The 17,763-nt window shown below is 26.6% G+C and overlaps 1 protein-coding gene across 6 annotated transcripts in view; it reads left to right on the forward strand.

Moving 5' to 3' along the window:
- Window positions 1–17,763, forward strand: part of nAChRalpha6 (nicotinic acetylcholine receptor alpha6) — a 354,431-nt gene that overhangs the window by 181,882 nt on the left and 154,786 nt on the right. For all 6 annotated transcript variants that reach the window (XM_089172143.1, XM_089172139.1, XM_089172144.1 and 3 more), the window contains exon 7: window positions 15,780–15,889. In XM_089172143.1, coding sequence (XP_089028269.1) covers window positions 15,780–15,889 — 110 coding nt within the window. The remainder of the gene's footprint in view (window positions 1–15,779; window positions 15,890–17,763) is intronic.

Raw genomic sequence — 17,763 nt, forward strand, 5'->3', positions numbered from 1 at the left:
AAATGGTATATGCGCAATATAATTATTATATAATAATAACTAATAAACAATTGTATATTTAATTTAATTATATTTATTTTTCATATTTTTTTTTCTATATAATTAAAACGCTTGAATTCTATTCGTTTGAACGAATTATAAAGTTCCTTCTCGCAACCCTCATCCACCCTCACCTCTCCTCCCCTTGCCTATCCACGAGAATCTCCAAAGTTTTATCTCTTAGCATTTTAATCTCCCACGGGACACTAATTCGTTAATCAATAGTAGTACGAGGAACGACATTCGTTAAGGATCGATTAAAGTTTCAGGCGTCAAGCCGAAATTTCACTCAAGCCATCGCGTCGAGCTTTTCCTTTTACTCTTTCTCTCTCATTCTTTCTAATTCTCATTCTCTCTCAGTCTCTGGTTTCTGCTTTAAGCCGCCGAGATTCGAGGAAAAGCTTTTACCGGAAGTTATAGGTTGGCTTGGTCTATCTCAGGGCTCCTCCAGCACGAAACCACCCACGTATTCTCTCCTTTCGACCAATTATGTGAATTGCACCTTCTTTTTTTACTTCTCCTTTTTTTCTTTCTTCTTGTATTTTTTTTTCTTTTTTTTTTTTTATTTTTTATTCTTTCACAATTTCTTTTTTCAATTATTTTTCTCCTACTATTTCTTTTGGTTTTTAAGCTTTTTTTCTTCTTTTTCTTTTTCTTCTTCCTTTTTTTCCCCTTTTTTCTTTTTATTTTTCATTACCGTCCATTACTACCGAACTTCGTCGGCGTTGATTGTGTGTCCTCGTTTTCCAACAAGCCGACATAATGGAACATTTTAATAGGCTCGTCTCGTCTAGAAACTACTATGATATGTAATTACATGGGATAATTGTGAACACATAATTATCCAACATGGATACCGACCTTTTATAAAGACCATATTAATTCATCTGATATATATTTCCCATTCCTTATTTTTATAATGTAACTTTTTTTGTACGTTTATGTAAAATTTTTTCTCTCTTTTCCTTTTTCCCCTCCCCTCCTCCCACTTACATAATCAAATGTATATTTGATTATGTTAACTTTTGTTAGTTATCCTTATTTAAGGAGTGTCTTGTCAAAATGATTGTATTTTTTTCAATTTTTTGTTTGGAACATATTTCACCATTATTTTTGTATTTTATATTTTTCATTAAATATTTATTAAAATTAATTAAATTTTCACGAGAATATTATTTAATTGTCAAACAAATTGCATAATTTGCGAGTTTTCTCTCTATTGCGTAAATTTATAATAATCTTTATATTTTCTTTCTTCTCTTTTTTTTTCTCATTTCTCATTTCACGTTTCTCGTTTCTTTTTCTTGAACGCACTTAGCAGAACGATGTCGTAACTTGTAAAAGTTCGAAGAACATTATGGATCGTCACTAAAGAGGTAGACAAGCAGCAGCAGCAGCAGCAGCAGCAGCAGTTCCTCTCGTAAAGCCAATTAGCGTTGAGTCGTAGGTGCAAAACTTTTATGAGCTTCTTCCGTCATTATCGCCATTCTATCAGGGATAACAAGAATCCCCTCGTTAAGATTAAATTTAAGCCGATTTAAGAATTAATTTAACGAAACGCTCGTATTCTCGCGTCATATTTGACGATCAAACGAAACACTTTAAAGAAACTACCATTAAAATTCTTTAAATCAAAAAAGAAAAATTAATTTCATTCAATTTTGTGTTTGATAAAAAACAATAACAAAAATTATTTTTAATAACTTGTATTTATAATTTGTATTAATTTTATTCGACGAGTAATTTGTCCACACAATTCTCTCGTTTAACAACTTACCCTTCCCTATGACACCCTTTAATAACGCGATACTCACACTAAAAGCATGGTTTCGATATTATAATTGTATATTAAATTTGGATAAAACGGTTTTCATTTAGTACAATTGAACACGTTCCCTGTCCAAGCTACATTTTACTAACATAAACGTCATTACCATACCACACAGTAATATCTAAAACAGGTACTACAGGTTGTAAGCTTTAATATATCCCCGAAATTTACCTATTGTTTTCAGTTTCTCAACTGAAAAATATTTATTTCCTTAGTATTAATAAACATTAAAAATATCATTTACCGTAAGAATAAGTTTTAAAGGTATACCAAAAACGACACAAACATTTAGTTTAGCAAGAAACCTGTTAACCAATTAGAACAATCCTAAATGTGTTTTGGTTAAACACAAAAATTTATTAAACCATTAATTCGTCTAATTATTGTAATAATCAATGTGTGTGTATACCAAATATATTATAATAGTAATAATAGTATAAATAGTAATATATTATAATAAATTAATAGTAATTGTGAGTGGAATGTTTAAATAATGTTATGTAAATTTGGTATATTCTCTTTGTATAACTTTACTTACACTTGTCGGCAACTTACGTATCGGATTATGCGTAAAGCTACGGTTTGGTTGAACACATCGACCCACCACCGTTTGGCTGACCGATCAGCCATAGACTTGTTTGGTCAAGCCGACGAGCGTTTGTGGATTCGGCCGGATAAATTGCGGGTTGCTCGACAATAGACGCTCTGGTAAACGTTCTCGTCGAACGTTAATACAAATCGGTCTATAGATATATCGTAAAAAACGACAATCGTCAAAACAAATACGTTCCTTTATTTTTTAAGACATACAAAATCATGAAAATGTTTACATTTAAAACTAATGGTTTAGAACTTTGATAAAAACTCATTTTAATTATTTTTATATAATATAATTAGCCTGTGTCCTGTTATTGTGGCTCATGGGAACCAAAATATGAGGTTATCGTATAGATAAAAGTTAGGTTATGCTCAAATGTTCCCGCGCATTCACCGAAATCTATCGCAAATAGATGGCGCTAGACTTATGAGATAATAAGATTTCGTTTAATAATCATACGTATTATTTTATAATATTTATAGGATACTAATATATAGGACAAATTCTAAACGAGAAATCGAATATTGTATTTTTGTTTGTTTATTTTTTTATTTTCATAGGTCGAATATTTTACACAGCATAAATGCATCGAATGTATGAAACGATGGGTTACTTTTATTTAGATTTTTCCCTGCTTTTATATCTGTATTTTCTTTTTCTCTTTCTTGTTTTTTAGTATACTCAAAAATATTGTTTTGATCGGTGGTCGTTTGTCTATTTAAAAAAAAAAAAAATGTGTTTTTTACTGTTAGAGTGTATAGGAAAAAAAATGAAGTATCCGTACGTGTATTTCTTTTTCTTATTTACACATTTGAATACAAAAATAAAAATAAAAAATAGAAAGATAAATATATATAAAATATTAAAATAAAAATAAAAAAAAAATAATAATATATATTAAGAATACAAAATTGTATTATTAATGGGAATGAGCTCAGGTGTTTGTAGTCGAGTTATTTGAAATCTAAAATAATTGCTATAACTAAGTAGGTATAAGTGTTTACCGTTAGACGATGATATCTAAAATCCCATAGTGAAACTTTAGCATCATTCGAATAATTCTCACGTAACGAAGTATTATATATACCTACCTACCTACTGATTACAATTACACGTTACCGTCTCTGCTTTATTGTATTACCAAGTAGTTCTCACTCGAGGACCAGTGCACCGGAACTTTGGAAACTCGTAGGGCAAACCGATGGAGCAGAATATATCTTAAGTTTGTTTTCACAAGATTCATACTACTGGTACGATAATATATTCATCTCTCTCTCTTTCACTACAATTTTCATCTAATAACAGAATTAGCATGAAATGTGAGGAACAACATTCTAAATAAAAATACGTTTTTGATGATTATGATCAATTTATATTATTTTTGGGGGTGTGACAGCCAATAAAAATTCTCGAAGAAGAAAGAAATTAGACAAATAGGATTAGGATCATCAACGTTTGACAGATGTTCAAAGATCTGTCTATTCTTTCGTTGTTATTCAAATAGTCCGAGTAATATATTATAGAAATAAATGGGAAACATTTTCCAGGCTGATTAGAAACTTTAATTAACGTCCCGCTGTTGGCACGAAACGTAATTCCAAAAGCTGCAGTATACAACTATGCGTCATCATTGTCGAGACAATGTGTCTCCTTGCAGCTTTGTCGTAGCCGGTGTTACTGCTGTGTTGCTACCGTTGCTGTTTCTGTTGGTGCTTCTGTAAGTAGTAGGATTGAACGCGGAAAGACGGTAATAAGTTCACAGGGGAATTCAAGTGAACGAGCGTAAAAGAGAAGAAGACGAATAAGAATAATAATAAGAAGAAGAAGGATATGAATACAAATAGACGAAACTAATAAGGAGAATGAAATTAACGCAAAACCAGAAGGGAATAAACTAATGAATGAACGAACGTTCCCTTTACTAGAGACCAACTTTACTGACAGACGGTACTTTTAACCCTTTGAGTACTGAATACTTTTAGTTAAAGTATTTTAGTTGAAATGAAATAATTTCTTATTAATACGGATGTTTACATTGATTGATATAATATTAATAATTAGATATAACAATAAATATATTTTTTATTAAATTTTATTATTATTATTTATATATTTATAAATGATATAAATTTATTATATAATATATATTAATTATTTTAATTAATTCAATTTATTAATTAATTTATATTATTAATTATATAATTAATAATTATAATTATTAATATTATAATATAATAAATTATTATTAATTAAAATAACTCTAATAATATAATAATATTATTATATTACAAACAATAATAATATTTATAAATAAATAAAAATTAATAAATAATATAATTTCTTTAATATGAATAAAATTTTATTTTTTGGAAATTAATATCGAATAAAATAAATAAAATATTTTTCTTCAACGAATAATAATAATAATAAAAATCAAATAATAAAAATAATAATAATAATATGAACATATTGTTTAATCGAATACTACAAATTAAATCAAAAGTTCCGTGCAATAGTTTTATCTGAAATGATCGTAAATTTCCTACGACGAAATTCGAATCAGTTTTGAATAGAAATGTTTCATGATGAGTTACGTCAATTAACCAATGAGAGAAAAGAGAGAAAGAGGGTCGGTCGAACTTTAGCGAATTTACTCAGTTAGAATTCTCTTACACTGCACTGCTTGCATACAGTATTTCGTATTTGTCGATTCTCCAAGCCGTGAAACGTGAACACGCACCTGGAATACGTCGTGTACTTCACGGAAATCGCACGAATACGTTCAATCGCGTATCCGTTTGATTTTAGAGTAAACAGAATCGTTCGTCGTTAGAATAAACGACAAAAGAGAGAGAGAGAGAGAGAGAGAGAGACAGACAGACAGACAGACAGATTGACTGACAGACATAGAAACAAAGAGAGAGAGAGAGAGAGAGAGAGAGAGAGAAATGAATGAAATCAAGGTAAACTAAAACTAATTAAAATTCGAACAAAAATACGATTGATCGATTGATTACTTTCTTAATCCAATTAAATTCAGTTCTCCAATACATTTAAGATGATTTATTTAACTCATCTCAAATCATCCTACATTACGGAAAGATAAATCGTTTATATTGAATCTCGATGTATCAAAGTAAAGTGGTAGCGATGCACAAAGACAACCCTTTATGGTCCCTATCTGGTTTTGAAGCTATGTGCTACTACTCGTATCCATTAGAGAGAATATGTATGTGTATGTATATGTGTGTATGAGAGAGAGAGAGAGAGAGAGAAAGAGAAAGAGAAAGAGAACAGAAATTACTACAACAAAGGATCAATGTATCGTTCTCGTTATTTCGCTAAAATAATGTAAATACATGTGTATATATATATGTGTATATATGTAACGGGATAGTTACGATATACTCCTATGAAATATTATATTTTTCTATTAGTTTTGTATATTATAAAAAAAATAATCAACAAAACATAAAAAAAGATAACGCTTGTATACGTGGATTGATTTTTCGTTGCAAAAAGTACGACGACACCCCGGTTATAACCAAAAATAAAGACTAACCAAAAAAAAAAAAAAAAAGGTTTTAGTATCGGGGAGAAAGGGAAGAAACGGAACAGGAAAAAAAGGGTGGGACGAACTCGATGGAAGCGTTGAAAAATTTCTCTCCTGTTTCTCTGCGCATCTACCCCACCCTCCAACCATTCATTCTCTCTCTCTCTCTTTCTGTCACTCACGGTTGTACGGATGATCCGTTCCAGTTCCATGAATCACCCTCCTACTCCCTCCCTTCTGCTTCCTCATCGTATACATACATAAAAGCAATGCAAATAGCCTTTCAATTTTTATGCATTTCGAATATATATTCAGCCGCACGAATGCCCTTATCTTCGCGTGAACATACAATGCATTTTCGATATAACCCTCCCCCTCCTCCCCTAAAAGAGCTTACATCCAAAATCATCTTTTGGTTATGAACTATGAATCTGTAAGTTGACTTTTTTTTTTTTTTTAAATTAGTCTTAATAATTTATTACGGAACATTTTTTTCCTAAAGTTACTATGATTTATGATTAAATCATATTTTATTAATACATAAATAGTATTCATGTATTTAATTAAAATTCATCACAATTTTTTATAATTTAATTTAGACAATTAATAATGTTGCTTTTTAAATATATTAAAAGGATAGTATATAAAAAATTATTAGTTAATTTCTATGTATTTATGTATCAAAATTTTGATCAATCATTTTCTATCAAATGAATTTATTTGATGAACAATAAATTAGTATACGTTAATTCTGAAAATTTTCACATTTAATTTATATAAATATTTAGATAATAACTATAAGAAAATTAAACGATCAACGATATATGCATAAAATTTCATAATATCGACTAAACAATTGAAAAGTCACATAGGATTTATAAGTTAAGTAGGTAACCCATGGGTACGTAACACGTTCGATCTAATCTATCCTAAACCAAGCTGGTGCACAATTTATCCCGGCACCAGGGCAATCTCCTTCGCCACATAACCCGATAATTCTAATTATCCTAACAAGATCAATAATTTCACTTCTCGGTCTCTGGAACATTGAACAGCTGCTTCCTTGACGTTGACATGCGTCTATCGTTTCTGATAAAAGCATCGTCTTTCACTTTTTCACTTATGAAAAATGAAAATAAAATGAAAATAAAATGAAAAATGAAACAAAGTTAATTTATTAAAATAATAATTGAATAGAAAATATATTTTTATAATTTATCACGAACAAATTATTTAATTTTCCTAACATTTTTTATTATTCATTAATTAATTATTCAATTTTCTAACACTTTATATTAATTACTAATTAATTATTCAATTTTCCTAAAACTTTATATTAATCACTAATTAATTATTCAATTTTCTAACACTTTTTATTAATAATTACTTATTATATATATTATTTTATTAATCATTATAATATTTCATTATAATATTCGTAATTATGATCTTATAAAGAACATATTTTCTATACTTCTCATTAGTTTGTTTACATTATGTACAATTCTGTATTATCTGCACTCACACATACATGCGTAAAATATATTTAAGTTACTTTATTGAGCTTTCCATCGGCATTATTATTAATTCAGGTGGGTAATATGGACGAATTGTACACGAACGTAATTAAGAGTTCTATCGCACGACTAGTTTCATCGATGATTTCTCGTTTCGTTTCTCGTCTCATAGTACTTGTATTGGAATACATATGTGAATATGTATGTATATATTCATTCGTATATATACGTTTGTGTGTGTGTATGGGTGTGCGTGGACGAGTTCCGATAAATCCAAGCGAAAAACTCGAGCTCTTTTCAGACTCGTTTCATCCATTTTACTCCTCACTCTCTTCTCGTCCGTGAAATCTATATTTTTATTTTTTTCCCCTTCTCTTCTTTCCTCTATTTCCTATCTTTTACTTTTTAGAAAGAATAGTATTTGAAATGGAGAGAAGGAATTTCAAGAATAGTACTTTTTCGTCTCAATTAAGCTCGATATATTACGAAATTAACTTCTTCTTTTATTTCTCTAGTTAGTATAATAAAAGAAATAATTTTTTATTAATATATTTTATTTTATTTTTTAATAATTTTGTTATATAAACGATTAATTGGTCTCTGGTTATTCTAGTAAGAAAAATAATTTTTTATTGTTATATTTTATTTTATTTTTCAATAATTTTGTTATATAAACGATTAATTGGTCTCTGGTTATTCTAGTAAGAAAAATAATTTTTGATTGTTATATTTTATTTTATTTTTCAATAATTTTGTTATATAAACGATTAATTGGTCTCTGGTTATTCTAGTAAGAAAAATAATTTTTGATTGTTATATTTTATTTTATTTTTTAATAATTTTGTTATATAAACGCCTTTAGTTACTCTACTAAGAAAAATAATCTTTTATTAATATATGTATTATATTTTGTAATAATTTTGTTGTATAAACATTTCAGTAATAAAAGGGATCATATAAGTTAAATATACCGTAAAACATCGTATAATATTATTTATTAATTAAAATTTATTCAATTATTTTATATCTTTTTATAATTATCTTCATATCTCTTATTCGTTAAATTTGAAATATTAATCAAAGTTAATCAATTTTATAACCCAATTTATATTGAAATTGTTCGTAATATTAATCCCTCCTCAACGAAAAATTCCTTTAAAACAATGATAATCGTAAAATGTGATTTTGTTTAACAAAAAATTAAAAAGAAATTCTTTCAAATATGTACGAATCAAATAAAATTCATTAAATCTTTGAACAAATAAAACATTTCATTTTCTGATTTTGAATATTACATTCAGCCCTACTCACCCCCCACTCAAATTAGTTATTTCCAACCTTTAGCTATTTTCATGTTGGATATTTTCTGTTTGGTTTTCAGTCGGTGGAATGTTTCACGAACATTTCGAGGTTCACAAGATTTTCACCGACGAAAACAGAACATAGCAGAACCAGAGAATTCTCCGAATTTTCCTTGGGCCTGTAATTACGTTCATCAAAAGGAAAGACGACGTTGTTGTTCATCTAACGTAGAAGAAGAGAGAGAGAGAGATGATTGGTCGAGTTAGATGATGGTGGGGAGAGGAGTTTAAGAGTGGGGAGTTTGAAGAGTGTGGAGGGGGTAGGTAAGCAAGGAAATAGCGGTTTCTACTATAACCACATTGGTCGCCGCGAGCACGTTGTTAGTTCACGCGTAAACCCTATACGAAAAGGGAACAACCAACCAACCCTTCCCTGTCCACCCCCACCTGTTCGCGGATTCAATGTGGTCGCAGAAGATCGTGCCTTGGCATTGATCTTAACCCAAAGGCACGCAGCTGCATTAATACGTTGAATCTAAAGGAGAAGGAGGTGTAGGCGGTCAGGGATGAATGGTAAATAGGGTGGTCAACGAAGGGTGGGGAGTTGTGGGATAAGATAGTTCAATTGGTCCAATGTACGTTGCCCATTATTGTGGTTTTACTTATACATATATGAATGTAATAACTAACATTCTTGATTATCGAATTTATGGTAGTTGTTATATATATATATTTAACAAAATTTTTTTTTAAATTATCATATTAAGTTTTAGATAAATTTTATTAGATGATTATGATTTTGTTGTAATTTATATAATTTTTATTTTTATGTTGCTTTTTTATTCCGATACAGGGAATACATGTTTGGGTGTTTGTGTTGGTTGATTACACACACTTTTAGGTTTGAAATGTAATGTTGGATAATAAAATCATTGTTTCATCGAATGAAGTTGTTCAATTAATATTACTTTTTAATTTTAATTTTAAATTTAAAGTTACATTAAATTTTCTTGAAAGGAATTTCAATAAAATATGAAGTATATATATATAAAGAGAGATAGAAATATAAAGTTAGAAGGAAAATATGAATTTGAGTTTCACGTTTTATTTTCAAATCCAGAGATATTTCGTGATTCAAGAAGATTAAAGGCCACGAAGGAGGAAGCGTAGGAGGAATCGTAATAACAAGAAGTGGTACGCGAATAAACGCCGTTCCCACCGAAAAGGAAAAGTCTCTTTTTTCTCTCTCTTTTCTGTTTCCCATTTTTACGTCATAGCTGTCTCTTACGACTAGTTTTGATAAGTAAAAATAAAATGGATCTTTTCATTTTGTTATTCGTTTCTTTTGTAATACCTTTTTTTTTTTTAATTTTAAATTTAAATTTAAACAAAAAAAGAAAAAGGTTCACACGTAAATTCAGGTCGATTGAATCCTTGATCGAAGGTTACGAAAAATATTAAAAAAAACCAAATTAATAAATTACAAATATAAACGAGTTCAAATGAGTGTAAAAAAAAATGAACACGCTAGAAGTAAAAGGTTGAACTTCACTTTGATTTAAAAAGCAAAAAAAAAAGGGAATGGTAAAAAATAAAAGAAAAAAATGGTTTAGGGTGGTTCCTCTTCGATAAGCCCATCGTCCAATAGGTGTGTCTCGTGTATAGAACGATAATAATTGGAGCGTCAGGAATGATTTATCGGTGGCTATAAATTCGCGAGGGTTATTGCAAATGGACGGACAAAGCATGGGCATCTAAAACGTATCTTTATCGTTCGACCCCTCTCGATCTCGTCAAAGTTAATAAAACCTATTCAACCTACATAAGAAGTGGAAGAGAAAAAGACAGAAAGATAGAGCGAAAAAGAGAGAGAAAGAGAGAGAGAGAGAGAGAGATACTTACACATACATATATTCAAAAAAAAAGGTGTCTATCTCTCGTATTTTCCATTGGGTTCGTGTTAAGTGCGTTTCTTATTGGCGGATTCCATCCGAGAAATGCGAGTAAGTTTATCCATTACGTCGTACGAATAAAAACACCTGCGACCCAAAAGTTCGATCAATGAGAAAAGAGAGAGAGAGAGAGAGAGAGAGAGAGAGAGAGAGAGAGAGTGAGTAAGGGAGAGGATTCCTTTATTTTCCCTTACCTTTCATTATTATCTTCTACATAGAAATTCTCTTTGTACGATTTTAAAGAGAGAAAGAGAGAGAGAGAGAGAGAGATCAATTGTGGCAAACTATTTAATTACATCGAATATTTAATCAATTAGTTTTTTTTAATTAAGAGTAATGGTTGTTCTATAATTGTTTCAAATTGATTTCTATTTATTTCAAACGTATCATCAACTTTTTTTTACATTATTATTTTTTTAATTAAATTTATTAAATAAATTTTTTATTAAATATATTAACATATTAGATAATGAATAAAATTTATTGCTGTTGTTTTATAAATATAAAAAGAATAAATTAAGAAACTCAGGGTAGAGATTCTTTTGCTTATTAATAATAACCAAATTATAGTTATTTATTATTATATTTTATAATATTTATTAAATTGGAAATTGATTTTGGATACTTATTATTTGGGAATTTATATTTTAGATTGGAATATTAAATATAATATTTATTATATAAAAAAATATTATATTTTATAATATTTATTATGTTGGTATTATAATACTAGAGGGGATAGTTGTTCTATAATTGTTTAAAATTTATTATATCATCAACTTTTTAAAAATTATTTTCTATTAAATAATGAATATATTAAAATATTTTTTTTTTTTTATTAAATAACTGTGAGATAAATGTTGCAAAAAAAAGATAACTAAGAAACCCAGTGTAAACAATGTTTTGATTATTAATAACAAATAAAACATATATATATATATATATATTAAAATAGATTGAATTTTCATATTGTTAAAATTAAATTCGATAATAAATATTTGAAATATTATTTTCAAAATATTTTTAAAATAAAAAGAAAAAAAAGAAAAAAAGTGTTTTTTTTTTTAAATAAAGATGAATAATAATAGTAGAAGAGTCAGAGTTTAATATTAGATAATAATGTATGAGAGATATTATAGTACGTTAAAGTGTCATACATATCTTGCATAAGGTACGACGACAGAAAAGGTAGAAGGAGAGAACATGCTTACTTGCTAAGGGAAAGGCTTAGGTGCTTTTCACCAAGATTGAAAGCCAAGATTTTCTTGTACAATGGATACGATTTCTCTTTCTCCAAAAGGATACGAAAGTCCAGAGATCATTTTTTAACATCATTTCTTTATATCCTTGAATTATCTAGACAATAGAAATTCTATGTGATAAATTTGTGAATTCGATTATTATTTTTATTTTGACACATTCTTCTCATAAAAAAAAGAAAACAGAAAAGTGGATAAAAGCACAAGTGTTATTTTATTTAAATATTAAATATTTTCCTCCTCTCTCTCTCTCTCTCTCTCTCACTCTCTCTCTCTCTATGGGGTTTTAATTATAATAAAAAAAAATAAAAGTGGAACAAAGCAGAAATGTCATTTAAATATTTAATATTTTCCATGGTATTTCAATTATAATAAAAAAAAAAAAATAAAATTAATTATAAATTGTATTTAATTATAAATACAATTTATTTTAATAATAAATCATTTGCTTTTTTTTTATTTTACGATGAAATTGGAATCTAATTGTTTTTTACATTTTTGTTTTGTTAATTTTGATATTTCTTAATAAAATAATTCCTTAAATAAAAAAAAAAGGGTAAGATAAGTGATGAATAATTTGAATACTGAATATTTTAGGACACTGAAATAGCATTTAAAAAAAAATAAATTGTATAATAGTATTTTAATTGCATTATTCTATTAATCAATTAATAATAGCATTATTTCGTTTAGTATGAAACGAAAAAAAAAAAAAAACTATAAATGCAAAATCGTGTAATTAAGAGACGTTAGTTCTTTTTGAACGAGTGTAGAAGATATATAAGTTGGAATATCGGCACGAATTTCATTTTCTCTGTTAATTTTGCACAAACTCATTACTTTCATTGGCGTACGTTAAAAGTTAGCAAAGTTTATTAGTGCTCTTTCTCTCTCATTCTCTCATTCTCTCTTTTAATAAATCGCGCTCTCGACACTTTCATAGTTTATTTCCAACAGTCCTCCCAGTGCCAATAACAATAACTAGTTGAGTAGTACTATTCCTCTCTTAAACGTAATAAAATCATATTCAAAAATCGCGAGAACTTCAGAGAGACTATTCAGAGTCGCGTCTGTTGGTACGACAATTTTCCAAATAAGATTAAAATTTTAAGTTAGGACCAATCGTGTGTATAAGATGAACATTTTCCAAATTACGCTTAAACGAAATTAAAGAAAGAAAAAAAAAAGTGGTATAATAAATCTGGCTTAAAAATGAAAAACTTTAATTACAGTTGGACAAATTTTAACTGACCATTTTTACGTTAACCCATTATCTGCCAATGGCCTTTTTTTTTGAGACGTAAGGAAAAAAAATATATAAAAAAATATTATACAGTATAAATATGCATAAATATAAAAATAAAATTAAAAAATAAAACATTAATATTACAATAATAAAAATTATAATTATGTATTATAATTACATATTAAATAATAATTAAAAGTATAATTATATATTATATAATATAAAAATAAAAAAATAATAAAAAATTTATATTTATTATATAAATATATTATAACGCCAATATATGTGTTAGTAAGTATTATGGAATCGTACAACTAATTTTACAACTATATTGAATAAATTTAATTTAATTAACATTTTTTTCACAATTGAAATCTCTACGTAGTGAAAGAAAAAGCGTTGAAATCATTTGATTAAATTAATTACACATTTTTGGCTTAATTGGAAGAAACGTGAATGCAAAACGTTGTTTACGAATGTTTCTTATTCAACGATAAAAGTTTCACGGTCTTGAGAGAGAGAGAGAGAGAGAGAGAGAGAGAGAGAGAGAGAGAGAGAGAGAGAGGAGAGAGATAGTGATAGAGTTTATCTCTCTCCGATTGCGTTTAATAGAATTCAATCAATTCTAGGCAAGTTGTTAAGTGTTTAAAAGTTTTCCACTTTGGTTTTGAAAGTTACACTCGTACGGACGATTAACTTCTTAACGAGAACTATTTAAATAGATCGAATTTGTATATATATATAGATTTTTAGTTATTTTTCTTGTAACATAAATTACGTATATTTAAAAGAAAAAAAAATTAATTAATATTTTATCATCTAACTCGATATTGGAGTGAAAATTAACGTGAAATTAAACGATATAAAATTCATATGTATCTATGTGTTCTATCATTAACAATATTTATAATATTTATGATTTAAATTACATTGTTTTCTAATTGGAAAATATTTTTGTAGATTAATAATTAAAGATCAACGATTTTTAATCACATTGTATAACTAGTTTTTGTCAAATAATTATAATTAAACAACGTGTTTGAGTGTGGTTAGCAAAATGAATGGAACGATTCGATTGGTCAAATCAAAACCGTGTGCTATTAATTATGGTGAGTTTGTAAATAGTAATGTGATCTCTATGATGACATTGGATTAGATTTCAGAGAGTATTTTTTGTAAAGAATTTAGTGGAATTTGTTAAAAGTAAAAAGAGTAAAAAGACAATATATTTATAATTAAATTTCATCAATTATCATTGAATTGTAAAAAAAATTGTTTTATACCACGTGTCTGTAAATAATAATTCAAATTATTGACAGATTAGTTTTTTTTATATTTAATTATTATAAAATTTCTAAATTATATTTCTATTTGTTATAATTGTTTTTATATAAAATGTGTCAAAGTAATAACGTTGAATAAAAAAAAAAATTATTTAAATTGATAAAAAAAAATATCTTGTCGTATTTAAACTGTCATTTTGATTTAAACACGAGTAAAAATATATAACATTGTAAAATTTTCTAAGTTATTAATCTTGACTTAACAAGAAAAAGCTAAGTTGTTGCTTACTCACTTCAACCAATCGAAACTTTCAAATGGTTTTTATCGTCTTAAGAAGACTTTATATAAACGAGTCTTTTTCCTTTTCTTCTTAAACTTCACTCTTTACGGATTATGATCTTTTTAAAGTACCATTTTACTTGAAAAATAAAAAAAAAAATATCGATTACTTTCCATCATATTAAATGATATCTTTAAACGATTCTCGATAATTCTTTGGAATCAATTAAATCGTAATTTTACGTAACTTTTACAAATATTAAGATAAAATAAAAAAAATATAATCTTATAAAAAAAAAAAAAAAAAAACAGGAATACTAACCCAAGTAATTTTATTATTTAACAAGTACTATTTTTTATATTTTTACAAATAAATATAATGCATAATTATATATTTATTAAATTATATTTAATAATGTATTGTAATTATTATAAAAATTAGAATTAATTAAAATATATTAAATATAATAGAAATTAATATTATAATTAATTTTATAAATATTATAATAATAATAAATTAAGTATAATAAAAAAGTTAAATAATTAACAAAAAAATTATATAAATATTATTTAGAAATTATATTTGATAAATATATAATTATATTAAAAATGATACAATAAATTACAAAAATAATGCAAGGCATGTTAATTGACAAAATCATAGCACATTATTGATCAACTATCAACAAAATGTTTATCTAAACATTTCTATTAATAAATAAACTTTTTACTTCAATGATTCTATTATCTTTTACAATGAAAATAAATATGACAAGTATAATAATAAATACGTGACGTTTATCATCGAAAAGTTTCAAACTTGTTTATATATCGTTCAGATCATCAATATTTTTTGTTGATGTGTATGGTTAATGAGATAATTAATAAAATTGTATCTTGTTTTTTTCTTTTTGTTACAGTCGTGGACCGATTATAATCTCCAGTGGAATCAAACGGAGTATGGTGGAGTAAAAGACGTCCATATAACACCGAACAAGCTTTGGAAACCTGATATCCTCATGTACAATAGGTAATCTGGTCACGTTACGCTTACGCCAAATTGCTTTAGCTCGTAATATCGGATTTCGTAAAATTCCTTCGACATTAAGTCGTCAATATACGTTTACCATTGATCGCGGTTTAATCTATTAACGCGTAAACGTAATATTCATTAAACAAAATCAAAAAAATACAAACCTTAATCGTACGTAATTAAACTCAACGTGTATCAATACAAAAAAAAAATCGGAAATTAAATTAAAAAATTTAGGATAGATGATCGTCCAATTTATATATTTAAATAAAAAGTAATAATAAAAATAATAAAAAAATAAATAAATAAATAGAATAAACAGAATCGAGTAAATTGAAAAGTCGTGTCAATTATAATAATTCGATTTGGTGATCGTTGAAGTATAATAAACGCAATGTCGCGGTAGCAACGTAATTTAGTTTAGTTTTAAATTTGACAAAATACACACGTGAACGTTTAATTAATAATATCTAATTGAATTTATCAATAGTATGTACTTATGTAATTCGTGATAGTGAAGAGACGACAGACGTGTATTCATAATTCGAATGAAAATCGATCGAAAATGACGACGCGAGGTGGTAGTGCGTTAACGGAAATTGAATATTCGTGTTTTTCTTTTTCCTTTTTTTTCTTCGGTTTCGGATTAGTCCAACATACGCGTGTATTTCTTTTTCAATGTAAAAAGAATTTTTTGTATATATAAATATTATCGGGACAATTTTATTTTATTTTATTTTCACGTAAACGTAAGAGTGAGTCGTATATTTGATTATTTTTTATAACAAAAACTTTTAATATCCGTCGCGTTTCGTTAAAAGAAAAATGAAAAATGAAAAAAAATAATGAAAGAAGGAAATATAACTTTCTCTTTGATATAAAAAATTAACGAAAGAGATATTAAAAAAGAAAAAAAAAATAATAATAAAAAATAAAAAGACTAAGATTTTGAGAATGTTTCAGAGAAACATCACGAAGATACTAGGATTATTATGCTGCTTTGCAAACTTTTCTAGCGCTTTTAATGCTAGCTCGAAATGAATACTTTTGGTTCATTTTTTTTTCTTCTTTTTACTTTTATTCCTCTCCCAGAAAAAAGATTTTTTCTTTTCAATTTTTTTTTTCATTTTAATTTTACCTTCACAGAATGCTAATTGAATCGTAGATCGAAATTTTTTTTCAATATTCATTCTAATTAAAAAAATGGCATATAAATATATGTTTGATTTTTTATTTCCTTTCTTTTATCCTTTTTTTTTTTTTTATCCCATTTTATGTAATGAGAATAATTTTGTAAAAGAAAAACAAAAATTAAGTGACATTAAGGGTACGTAAAATTTATCCCCAGTGTTGCTTTGCATTTTATTATAAAGTATATTATTATTATAATTTAGGTATATATGCGTATATATATATAACACAATATAAAAAAAACCCAATTTTCCTGATACTTGCATGCATTTTTATTTCATACTTTTACATTAGAAACAATTATATATTATATCTAAATATTATATATTATATAATACATATAATATATATATATACACTCACATCTATTTGTAATATGTATACATACGTTTTAATTTATATATATATATATGACTACATATATGTATATATATATATATATATATATATATATATATATATATATATATATATACAGTTTTATATACATTGACTTTTAATCCCGTAGCACAAAATATATATTTTATTATTATATATATATACGAGCTGGTCGATTTATTTTTTTGAATTGAATTTTATGCAATTAAACCTGTAAAATATAATTGTAAAATAACAAAAAGGATAATAGATAAAAAATAGTTAATAATAATAAGTGATGTATACCGTGAAGTAATTTGTAA

The sequence above is a fragment of the Polistes dominula genome, unplaced genomic scaffold (assembly GCF_049000335.1).
Source record: "Polistes dominula isolate Pdom_NZ unplaced genomic scaffold, Pdom_raw_medaka contig_73, whole genome shotgun sequence".
NCBI classification, from domain to species: Eukaryota; Metazoa; Arthropoda; class Insecta; order Hymenoptera; family Vespidae; genus Polistes; species Polistes dominula.